The sequence below is a fragment of the Xyrauchen texanus genome, chromosome 39 (assembly GCF_025860055.1).
Source record: "Xyrauchen texanus isolate HMW12.3.18 chromosome 39, RBS_HiC_50CHRs, whole genome shotgun sequence".
NCBI classification, from domain to species: Eukaryota; Metazoa; Chordata; class Actinopteri; order Cypriniformes; family Catostomidae; genus Xyrauchen; species Xyrauchen texanus.
Window position 1 is genome coordinate 12,718,817 of NC_068314.1, and position 13,130 is coordinate 12,731,946.

General features: G+C 34.9%; 1 protein-coding gene across 1 annotated transcript in view; it reads right to left on the bottom strand.

Moving 5' to 3' along the window:
- Window positions 1-5,320: 5,320 nt before the first annotated feature.
- Window positions 5,321-13,130, bottom strand: part of dtx3lb.2 (deltex E3 ubiquitin ligase 3L b, tandem duplicate 2) — a 35,291-nt gene continuing 27,481 nt past the window's right edge. Inside the window, 5 exon segments of the mRNA XM_052111877.1 lie at window positions 5,321-6,324; window positions 6,861-7,045; window positions 7,047-7,079; window positions 7,546-8,506; window positions 8,508-9,052. Of these exon segments, the coding sequence (XP_051967837.1) occupies window positions 6,255-6,324; window positions 6,861-7,045; window positions 7,047-7,079; window positions 7,546-8,506; window positions 8,508-9,052 (1,794 nt within the window). The 3' untranslated portion in view covers window positions 5,321-6,254.

A 13,130-nucleotide genomic window follows, 5' to 3' on the forward strand; every position in this document is an offset into this window, starting at 1 on the left:
CCACAGGGGGGAAAACTGAAACTAAAACACGAACACATCAGAGGAACACGGAACTGGGAAAACACGGCAGGATGAACACAGCTGGAAGGGAAACGGAGTAAACATGGGAACATCAAAAACAGCGAAACATAAACACCTGAGAACCATTCATCAACATACAACGATCGACAAGGTGTGGAGAACAAACAGGGTTTATATACACAGACACAGGATGATCACAAACGACAATCAGGTGCGAACAATGACAGAGTGCTGGCAGTGGTGAGATCCGGGAATTGTGAGAAGTGTAGTTTTAGACAAAGACAAGTGAAACACATGGCAGACAACAAGGGAATCGTGACAGAGTTACACCAAAAACTTCACTGTAAATTGTAGCAACACCTCCTCCTCGACCCTTCAGACGAGGCTCATGTTTATAACAATAACCTGTGGGAGTAGACTCATTTAAACTAATATATTAATCCGGTTTAAGGCAGGTTTCAGTCAAACAGAGCGCATCCAATCTATGATCTGTAATAATTTAATTTACAATTAGTGCTTTGGTAGAAAGAGGTCTAATGTTTAGTAGCCCTATCTTTATATGATGTTTATCTTTAATTTGTTTTTTTTTGTTCAAGTTTGACCTTAATCAAATTTCTTCTAAATTATTTATTGAGGGTTTTGTGTTTGGTAGTTCGGGAAACAGACACAGTCTCAACTTCAAATTTGACTAGCCCCATCCAGTATGTGGCTGAATGTGAAAGTAAGAGCCACTTACAAATCCAGAATTTAGAAGTGAAAGTGTATATTTATAGTAGAAAATGACTTAAATATCTATCTGTTTCTCACCCACACCTATCATATCACTTCATAACTCAAATGAATGTCAGATATAAAATATGTACACTTCCATTCAAAGTTTTGAAACATTTATTATATTTTATTTTTTTTCACATTTTAGAATAATAATAATAGTCATCAAAACTATGGAATACCATAAATGGAACTATGGGAATAATGTTGTGAATAACAAAATCCCAAATAAATAAAAACTTTATTTAACTGTTGTATTTTAGCATCTTCGAAGTAGTCACCCTTTGCCTAGAATTTGTATAGAATGTACTCTTGACATTTTCTCAACCAACTTCTTGAGGTCTCACCTTGTGATGCTTTTTAAACAGTACTGAAGGAGTTTCCATCTATGTTGGGCACTTCTTGGCTGCTTTTCTTTATTATTTGGTCCAAGTTTTTCAAAAACTTTATTTTTTTTTATTAAATTATAAAGTTTTATAATGAAATACATTAATAAGGTGGCACAATTATATTTTTGTCAACAAAACTAATTTCAAAAATTTAAGCACACGCCTTCAGATCAAAACAATTTTAAGATCATGAGAAACATGTTGTTTCAAAAAGTTTGACCGGAAGTGTATTTGACTCTGTTGAGTTCTTGAAAAGGCAAAAAAAAAAAAGCACTTTGTGAAAAAATGTAAGCATGACTGAAGGGATATATTATTCTGCCTCAGAAATCTCTGATGTCACTTGAGATGGTGGCTCAAGACTGCTCAAGACCTGGAACGCATGATCGGACAGCCCATCCTATAGGCCATATAGGGGGCCACCTAGGGCCCCGACATACAGATTAGGGCCAACAAAGAGGTACATAATTATGTTCTTACTATTGCTACAGGTGCAAGATCATATTTTGTCATCCATATACAGTGCACTGGCAGAAAAGCTGGGTTTTTATCCTACTGTTGGTTACAGCACAACTCGTGCCCACCCGCTCTCTTACAAGCTCTGTCAGTGAAACTGTGCCTTTCAGTATTTTAGAGCTCTTTGGAGGGGAACCTATGCCAGCCAAGCACCGCAGCACAAAATGGAAATGATAACTCTCTCAAAGTATTTTAGAGCTCCTTGTTTCTGACATTTGTAAGACCTGAGGAGATTGGAAACAGATGAAGAGTAAGAGAACTTGTACAGCGAGGCCCCCAAACTTCCTCAACATCATAAAATAAAGACATTTCCCTGCTGATGCCCAAAACTCTTAACAAAATGGGTGTAAATTAGTTAAAGATGCATGAAAAGAGTCCGCAAAAGCTGCCTTGTTGGGTGTCAACTGTCCTCCAGAACAAAATATATATTTTAACACTCAGCTGAAGGAATAACCTTCCTCCAAAACCCCTCTCAGAACCAGTCTTTGTCATTCGATGTAACCAATTTGCTAAACTTAGACTGGCAGGCAAAAGTTTGGAATAATGTACAGATTTTGCAGTGGCATTCAACTGATCACAAAGTATAGTCAGGACATTACTGATGTAAAAAAACAACACCACTATTTGAAAAAAATATTTTTTTATCATATCTAGACAGACCCCATTTCCAGCAGCCATCACTCCAACACCATATCCTTGATTAATCATGCTTAATTGCTAATTTGGTAATAGAAAATCACTTGCCATTATATCAAACACAACTGAAAGCTAATTGGTTCATTAAATGAAGCTTAATATTGTGTTTGTGTTTGAGCTGCCACAGTGTGCAATAGATTGGCATGTCTTATGTTCAATATTAGGTCAAAATGGTAAAAAAAAAAAAAAAAAAAAAAAAAGAGCTTTTTTTAGAAACTCGTCAGTCAATAATTGTTTTGAGGAATGAAGGCTATACAATGCCTGAAATTGCAAAAAAAAACAGAAATTTTCATTCAAAGGTGTGTACACTATAGCCTTCAAAGACAAAAGACAACTGGCTCTAACAAGGACAGAAAGAGATGTGGAAGTACAACTAAACAAGAGGATAAGTACATCAGAGTCTCTAGTTTGAGAAATGGACGCCTCACATGTCCTCAGCTGACAGCTTCATTGAATTGTAGCTGCTCAACATGTACATGTTTCATGTACAACAGTAAAGAGAAGACACAGGGGTGCAGGCCTTATGGGAAGAATTCCAAAGGAAAAGCCACTTTTGAAACAGAAAAACAAAAAGAAGTTTGGAGTGGGCAAAGAAACAGACATTGGACAACAGATAATTGGAAAAAGTGTTATGGATCTTAACCCCATTAAGCTTTTGTGGGATCAGCTAGACTGTAAGGTGCGTGTCTGGTATGTAAGAGTTTGCCTTTATATAAGGAGAGCAATGGGTGAATTCATCATTTTGTTGTTATAATTTGTTTTATTTGAGATATAAACATGTACTTTTTCGAGTGGGAATTTTAAGAGGCCTTTTCACAAAGGATTGTAAATCAGCTTTGAAAAAGGAGGGAAAGAGGTGATCATGTGACATCGTAAAGACATTACTGACTGACTCAAGACACCTTTGGTGCGGCCAACCTCAACTCAACAAAACCTCCCCACCTAGGACGAACTCTTCAATCTTGGCTCTTCCATTCTCTTAGCCCTTCTTCCACACAATGTAGAGTTCAGGACAGTTCCGAACACAACGTTCAGAGAACAGTTCTCTTCTCTGCACTACGACTCAAACATGTGATGGGGAGTCGAGAGTCTCCCTTGTGGGAGGCCTTGCTTCAAAGCCCCGCCTGATTATTCCAGCACCGAATCATCCGGCATTAAAAAAAATAGATGGAGAAAAATCAGAACTTTATACGGAGCTAGCCAAAGAACGTCATGTTTACTGTTGTAACCTCCGTTCCCCTTCTGTCACTCACTCAATTTTGTGTCGATTGTAGTGACACAAGGGGTCTCATTTAAAAACGGCATGCACTAAACTGTATTACGTGAACTGCTGACACAGGTGCAAGCAAGCTACAAACTGTATCGGCCGCACATAACTCTCCCCAACACCCCAAAAAAGTGTCATTAACAGTTCTTAGGTTCCCAGCACCCCTGAGGGGAGAACAAGCAACATGACAATCATGGGTGGAGAATGTTTATTCAGATTTCTAATTTGATCAATTGTCATTTATCCTTCATATAATGGTGGTTGAAAGCAGCCAAAATTCATAAACTAATTTACATATGAAATCCTACATATTATTGGTGATGAATGTTGGCAGCTGTAAATATACCCTGCCACAAAGTCGCTAATTTTCTACAAATCCGTGTTTGTATTTAACATACAAACCACAATGATGATGACTACCAAAAAAAAAACATTGAGCAAAAAATAACCAACGCATGACAAATAACTACAAGTGACAACAAATAAAACAACAACAGAAAATAATGAATGTACTGCATTTAACCAGAGATATTATGGTTTAACTCACATTTGGGAGGAAGAAACAGCACTTGTTAAAGCATTGGTCACATTTTGTCAAGAATAAACTGGAGATGCAATTCCAATGCAGCCAACATAAAGACACAAAATGAAAACATGTGCAATTAATCTGCACAATAACCAAACTAAACTATCTGCAAAGATCTGATTTCTAAGAGGAATATTTATGCATTTATTACTTATATTTTATTTGACTGATTTACTGTAGGGTCATTCTACAGTGTATTTAAGTTGATCTTTTCTTCATAACACATTCATAAAAAACATTATAAAAAGTTACCATACATTATACCTTTTCGTTTTAGCAGTCATTGTTTAAAATAATTTTGAGCTGTTTTTATCGCTTTGCAATTGTCCAAGAGAGAAGTGGATTACATCCATGCTCATTTCTTCTTCATTCCTAGCATTCACAGATGTCACCCTCAAATTTCGCAACCTTCATTTCACATCCTGAATTTAGCAACCTTTTTTCACCCACCAAATTCAAGCTCTGATGATATGAATCTAATCTTAATATTCTCCACATTATGTTAAAAGATGTGCTCAAAAATCTGCCTCTACTTTCTTATTATGGTCTTATTATGCTTTCATGTATATTGACTTTATGCAAATGTATTTAAATATATATAATGTTTGTGGCCTCGCTGACAAATGCTTGCTATTTCACAACTACTTAACATCTTGTACCTCAACACAAACTTAAGACATTCAGATATACACAAAAATTGTGTTAGGAGATAATAATATCAGAAATAATAGGAGAATTGGATACAAGTGTTTAGACTCACAGTACGTCACATGTACAGATACGGATATGTATCTGATTTAGAATCACATTTGTGGCTTGTTTCGGGAAGTGAAAAAAAAATCTGATCTGTTGCACTTTTTTATGTATACACGCGTAAAACAAAATCCGATCTGTCAGATGCAAGTAAAAATCAGATTTTTGTTACACTATAAATGCAGCCTTTGAATTGCACATTTCACAGTGTCAGAAAAAATGCAAAGTTATAGCTTCAGATTTTTTTTTATGATGAACTTTTTTATTGATTCATCTATTAAACAAAGAAAAGAAAAACATACAAACAGAATCAATAATAGCTTCAGATTTTTATGAATTGATTTACTGTATTGAAAGAATGAAACAACATAATGTGTAAAACAAATACATAGATTTCATTTTTGGAAATGATTGTAAAAGATTGATTTATGTTTAAACTTCTGAATAATTTTTTTATATCAAATGTCCTAATTTTTGTCTTACTGCACAGGCCCAGTACAGGGTAAACCTATGTTTAGACATAATGTTGCATAGTCCATCCAAATTTGAAACATTAGGGGAAACAATCCTTAATGTACCCCTATATTGTTTATCTCTTTCAGATTTATTCAAAGATGCTTGTTTTCACTGGTATTTGAACGACATCAGGTACATTTTATAAGAGCTTAGTGTTGAAGTAATGCATGAAAATATTACATTAAGGGTTTGTGTTCATTCTATTTAATGGCTACATGTTTCAATCATACAAAGTCCCTCATTAATCCCATATTTATTTAAGCATGTTTCTACTTTAATGACTATAAAATACATTTCTTGTATATCTTCAGCTTACTCTTCATTATTCCAATGTATAAGAAAGAAAGTCATACATTTCAGACAATTTAAACATGATGGTCGTTATTGGAAACATTTGGCCAAGGAAAAAATAAATCTGTAAAAGGTGCTACAATTAAACATGATGAATAGCCTGAAAACATACCTAAAATCGGCCTTAATTAAAAGCGACACATTTAATTATATATGTATACATTTATAACACAGCTCTCTAGAGTACTTGATTCTTTCTAAATGACCACTAAACTGTTGTCCCAGTAAGTAAACTGATTTTCTGCATGGCTGTGTTTCTTGTTAGCCAGTCATTATCACAAAACAATCCCTTAACCAGTTGATGTATATTTTGTGATAATATACCGTCTTACCCAATTATGTACAGTATGTATGTAATATCAGTGATAATGTACTTCTATAGCATACGTCTTCATTCAATGCCTTTGGCTTTTAACTCATCTTTCACTCTTTTCAGGTAGTTGGGATCTGGGTAACCATAGCTGTGGACAGAAAACAACAGCACAATGAAGTGAAAATGTACAAATGTTCTAAAGATACATATACAAATATGAAACATACTGTAGATAAAATGGAAATGAGCTATCAGTGAATAAAAGAATTGGGGCGTGCAAAGTAAAGACTGATGCAAAACAATTCGACATCGCTCCCATTATACACAACTGAGCTGTCTACAATAAAACATACACTGCGACTTAAATAATCCATCTAAAATCAGATTGTCCTTTACAAATATCACGTATTGATTGCAATGAATTTTATGAATTACATATTTAAATAACATCTATCTATTGCTTTAAAAGCAGCTCATAATGGCATAATGACACTGAATTAAATTATATTGGAGGTTAAAATTTGTTCTCAAAACCTGTACAACTCGAAACAAAACAAGTGGTATGTTTATTTGTGAGGCACCTGTGTTGGGCTTACAGATCCCCCAGATAAACACTGGCTCAGGCATGAGCACAGCACTATTTTAGTGAAAAGGGATACAAGAGGACATTTCATTATTTATTACCCTTCAGGTCCACCATATCTATTGGTCTTATGATGTATATCATTCCAGGTGACAGTATCCATTGCACCAGATGTTGTTGATGTTCCAACAGTAAAAATCAGTTTCTGATCAAAAGCCCTCTGCAGGAGTTTGAGCACTTCATTTCCCTCAGTGTTGTCAGGCAGATAAGCACTGCGACATGTCCCAGATATAATACTGTCCAGGGTTTGGATGCTTACTCTAAAAAAAGAAGTCAAGTGAAGTTTAATCTTAACCCTCAATGAAATATAAGAAAAGAATACCTCAATTTAACAAAAATACTCTTTAAAAGCACCTCCAACAACGCTTACTAGAGTGACAAACTATTTGCAATGGATGAAAGTTAAGGTTATTTGTTAAGATTAAGAAATGTTCCTGTTTAACTACTTGTTCTTGGAAATCATAAATCTCATGCCTCTGGCTATTACCATGTTTAGGTGAGATAGGGTAAAGGGGTGAAAGTTTTAAGAGTTGAGGTGAGGTTGCACATTTTAAAATATGGGAACTATTGTACCTAGGGGATTAATAATCTCTGAAAAGTTTAAGGGAAAAGTTCAGAAATATCATTCATACACAGTAAAATCAACTTAGTGATAAGGGCTGTTCTATCCGTATGTATTTCTAAATAATGCAACAAAAAGTTAAAAATACATTTACTTTCACATACCGTCTGGGTACCACTTGGAATATCGTAACTGATTTCAATAGTGCCGGAGTTTGGATATCCAAGGAGATTGTCTCTGTGCTTTTTAAATTGCATTGTTGCATTGTTTGGCTGGTTCCCCTCCATCTTCCCAAAGACTTGCTTACACACAGGACAGATTGAACCCATAGCCTCCACTGCCTTCTTTATACATTCCGAGCAGAACTTATGTCCGCACTTCAGTTGTTTCTCGTTGGTGAAACTATCCATGCAAATAGGGCACTGCTCCTCTTTGCCATGTGCACCTTTACTGTCTGTTGTAGAGTTTTCCTTTGCTCTTTCTCCTGACTCTCCATTAAAACCAGTATCAGTATCATCTTTCACTCCCAAATTAATTCCACCCACTGCTTCTTGTCCAAGAGAAAGTGTGTTGTCCCATTTGATTCCGCTTAAATGAGGGATATCACTTGAGTAAACAATCAATTTCTTCATCTTTTCATCAAACACTTTCTTCTGAAGTGTCTTCTCTATCTCAGCAATGGCAGGGCCAAGGTGCTCTGGAAGTCCAACAAGCTGCCAGGGACCATAAACATCTACTGCAATAACACAATAATGCTGGCTCTGAAGTTTCTCTACTATTGGTGCAACAGCATTTGCATCTTTAGAGATTTTAAGTTCACAGGTGACAGTTGCTGTAGCAAGCTTCTGGTAGAGTTGAATTAAGGCTATGAGTGCATGGGTTTCAAGATTTGTATGTTGGCCTATTTTGGATTGAGCTCTCACCTTAATGGTTAAATTGTTCTGATGTTCTTCAGGGTGAAATGACACTCCATATTTCTTCTCAAGCTGTGCTAATTGTCCATAATAGGACGTTTTAATAAGATCCCAATGAACCTTGTCCATCTCAAGTTGAGTTGGAATGTCCTTAGTGTCCATATCCAAGGAAGTCCAATTTTGTTGAAAAACACTGTCACCTATTTGCATTTTACTTGATTTTTCCTTGAATTGGCTTTCCAGTCTTGCAGCCTCTGCACCTTCTTCCAAACGCACATTTTCTTTTTATCATGCCAGAGATTTTCGTTGGTCCTAAGAACAGACCATTACTGGCAGATATTGACAACATCATCCTTTGCTCTTCTGATTGAATGTTTCGCTGAATCTCCTTCACAGTATCAGAATCCATGTGAGTGTGGTCAAAGGTAGCATAGCTAAACTTTTCCAAGCACTCCTGTAAAAGTTTCTGAAAGTTCTCAGATGCTTTAGACATTGAATCAGAGTTTGCGTGATGGGTAGGTCTGAATGAGACTGATACCTCTGCTGAAAAAGTGACTCCATGTTCTTTCTCAATTTTTTCCAGCTCATTTCTGTAAGCATGATGCATGTACCAGTACTGATAGAGGGGGACAGTAAGTGCATCTACGGTTGAGTTCTCAGCTCTATTTGGGGCTCTCTTCACTGCAATGTCCTTGTCATTGTTTGCTTCTGCATTTGCAGAGCTCACCGCACGTATTGCTGGAGGGGTGTTAAGTTCCTTACAAAATGAAAGGTATAATTTTTTAAGACATTAAAATATCATTATGCATGATAATATTTGTTTTTCAATAGTCTAATATGAAGATATTTGTGACAAATATGCAAGAACAGCTAAATAATTCCATTATTATGTGGACAAAAATATATTTAGAGATAAAACATATTTCTATTAAAAAATAATGCAACATATGGCCTGATGGGTAATGAGACACTGAACCATGCTGCACAGCAGCACTTGTGTGTAGGGGACCTAAGTATTAATTTGGCTAGAGTCATTTTCCGATCTTACCACTCTTGTTTCATGTACCGCTCTCTACCTTTGTAACAATGAAAATTTGAAAATGCCCAATAATTCTAGCTGCTATACAATATAATAAAAGTTAAAGTTTCTCCATATCCCTGCCATTGGTAGGTGTGACAAGTAGTTAATTTTGGGCCCTGGTCACTAGTATCACTAGCTGGGTTTCCATTCAAATGTTCAATGTTCAAAAGACAATGAGAAACACTGCCACAAACTATGCTATGTGAGGTATATTACACTCCTGATATTTAGGTGTCACTGTTGAACTGGTTGTCTTGATACATGCACAGAATGACTATGAGGGACAGTTACAAATTTCACCTGTGCTTCAGTAAAAGTGTAATGAGACATATTGCTGATTGATTTCTGCCTTTTTATTCCTTCATCTTGAGTGAGCCCACCTTAGTTATGAGCTAAATGATCTGCATACTTCAGGGAGAGACCACTTTGCACACTATTCATGTTTACAAATTATTTATGAATGTTCAGCTAATTAGTAACCATATCTACCTTGTGCAAAATAGAGATGGGGGGGAAAGACATTTTTTAACGATGCATCACGATTCATACTCAAACGATTCTGAATCGGAGTTCAGTTTAAATCAATGCAGAGCAGTGGCGTGCACCAAAGGCGGATGTAGAAACAAAGACGCATTTGGCAAGCCGTTTTAGCTTTTATTCATTCGTAGGATATAATTGTTGATATACAATTCAATTTTCACTAGTATAATTCTTGTTATCAAGAATGTTATTTTCACAAGTGGAAATGCCAATTGTTGATATCATTAATTACATTTCCACTAGTAAAAATGTGAATTTTTGATATAAAAAATTACATCATCACTCGTAGAAATCACATACTTGATATCAAAAATGGGATTTCAACTAGTAAAAACCGTAATTCTTGATATCTGTCATTTAATTTTAAGAAGTTGAATTTCACAATGACCTCAGATATTGTTGCAAGCCGACTTTACTTTTATTCATTAGCAGGATATGAATTGTTGATATCAACAATTAGATTTTCACAAGTTAAAATGCTAATTCATGATATCAAGAATGAAATTTTCACTAGTGGAAATGCCAACTATTGATATCAATAATTACATTTCCACTAGTAAAAATGTGAATTCTTTATATTAAAAATGACATCATCACTCACAAAAATCACATTCTTGATATAAAAAATGGCATTTCAACTTGTAAAAACCATAATTTGTATATCTATAATTTAATTTTCACTAGTAAAGTTTTAAACCAATATGTCATTCACTGCTTTTCAAAATGCAATTATTGATATAAAAATTGGTTTCTTACTAGTTGAAAGTCCAATTTTACATATCAACAATTCTTTTCTTACTTGTAAAAATATAATTTTTGATATCAAGAATGTAATTTCTACTAGTGGAATGCACATTTTTTTATATCAACAATTGAATTCCAATGAATAAAAATGCAAATTGTTTATATTTTATATTAGTAATTCGGTTTTCACTAGTGACAATTTAAATTTCTGATATCTGTAATGTAATTGTGTCTAGTAAGAAAGTCTAGTTAGATATCATAAAATACACTCCAAATTATTCATATCTGAAATCCACTTCCAGATATCAGAAATACCAAATGTAACATTTTGAAACTAAATTACTGATATCAAAAATTACCATTTTCACTAGTTGTAATTCAATTGTTGATATCAAGAATGAACATTTTACTAGTAACAATGTAATTATTGATATCAGTAAAGGGAGCTCTACTTGTAACAATTATTGCCTTGATATCTAAAATAGCCTTTGCAACTAGTGAAAATCGAATTACTGATATTTAAAAGTAAAGTAAAAACACTATTATCGATATCTAGAAATACAGTTTTAACAGGTAAGAATAGCTATGGTAATGATTTTATAAATATTAATGAGACCTGGTTTTCCATTAATCCAATTTTGGAGCCAATATTAGCAGGTTAAAAAATTTAGGGAGACATTCCATGTGGGTTAAAAACAGCTTTTTTTAAGTTTTATTTTTATGCTTCAGAAACAGACAAGGAGAATTCATTGTTACATTTTTTTTATAAAAACAATATTAGATTTGCAATATGTGGATTTGCACTGCAACGCCCCTTTCATCTGATTGGCCAACCCACGCCGTTTTCTACTGCCTTAATCCTTTTAGCCAGAATAACAGTTCGTACCGCTCTGCATATTTAGATCAATTTTAATTAAATATTGTCCCGAACAACCACTCACTGTAAACTACACATGCCATAAGCAGAGAAATTGTTGCTGGGCACAAAACTGGTGCTGTTGCGAGGTGTTGTCTCTAATGGATGACGCGTAAGAGATCGCATGCCACATCATATGCTGACTGGGAGTTTAGTCTCATATCTATAATATATCATTTTTATATTGAATAAATTGTATGATTTTGTAATACATTTGTTTTCATGGCGTTATAATAAATGCAATGGCGAATGGGATTAAGGGAGTACAGATGGAGCAGGTAAATTTTATTCATTCCAACTGCAATATACTGCTCATTATTCATAAATTAGGGTTGTTGTGCAGTCCTGCTTGCTGACGGAGTTACAGTCCGGATGCCTTTTGTCCAAATAATTAGTCTTAGCTGTAGTATGATGGTGTTAAATGAGCGTTTAAAATTGACATTGCTCTTTCATGCCTTTTCTGACATGAGAAACCAGTAACAAAAAAGAAATCGTGGAGTAATGGGTGTTACAATAGCACATAATAACATAAGCGAATCTTCTAAAATGCTAATATTGTACGTCTGTGTGTGTTACTGTATGACAATTAAGTGCAAGAAGACAGCGCAACATTTATTTTTAATTATAACGGTTGTACTCTTTCAACCAAAATGATTGCATTTAATCGAAGCACAAACATTATGGAATTCTCAGTTATTTTTATGGAAAGTATTATATGTATTATAATTACACATTTTAATTTCATAACAAAGAGTGTCTTAGCCCTGTTGACAGCACTAACAATTACCTTGGCTATCTAAATAAAAATGATAGACTTTATATATATATACAGTGTAGTTTTTAGGACAGCTACATTACTCTACTCACACTACATTTTTTGGAAGTAACAGTACTTCTACTTGAGTATGATGTTTCAGTACTCTTTCCACCCCTGATGACGAGCAGCACTATGGTCACATTTCAGCAATGTCACATAGACAGCGACTCTCTTTAGTAGCACTTAAAGCACTTATAGCGCGTTCATGTTAAGCAGAGATTTGGGAAACGCATGTAAAACATAACGAACATTTGTAAAATCATTGGTAGAAAATTCTCTAAACCTGCAAAGTTCAATCGTTATAGGGAAACGATTCTTAGCTGTTAAATTAGTGCATTTAATTTTAAACTTAAGTGCATAAAATAATAATAATAAAAATAAAAAAAATAATAGAAAACATTTAGACCATTTATTTTCTCAAAGGTTAAGTTAAATTTGTATATCTACTCGTCCTTGTTCCTCCTAATACCCAAACATTAATTTAGCCTACAATTTTATGCAAAGTGATGGAACATGCTTTCATACATTTATCAACAGCGCACACACAGGGGCGGGATTACGATTTCTAAGGCTCCAAGCAACTGACCAACCCGGGGTCCCATTTTGAAAATTTTGCTTTAAAAGTTAACAGTCATTAACTGCCACCTTCGGGTCGGCACGGGCAGTCTGAGGCTGACGCCTAGATGGCCGACATGCTCGCCCGGGCCACCGTGTTCGTAAGGTCGACTGGAACCCTC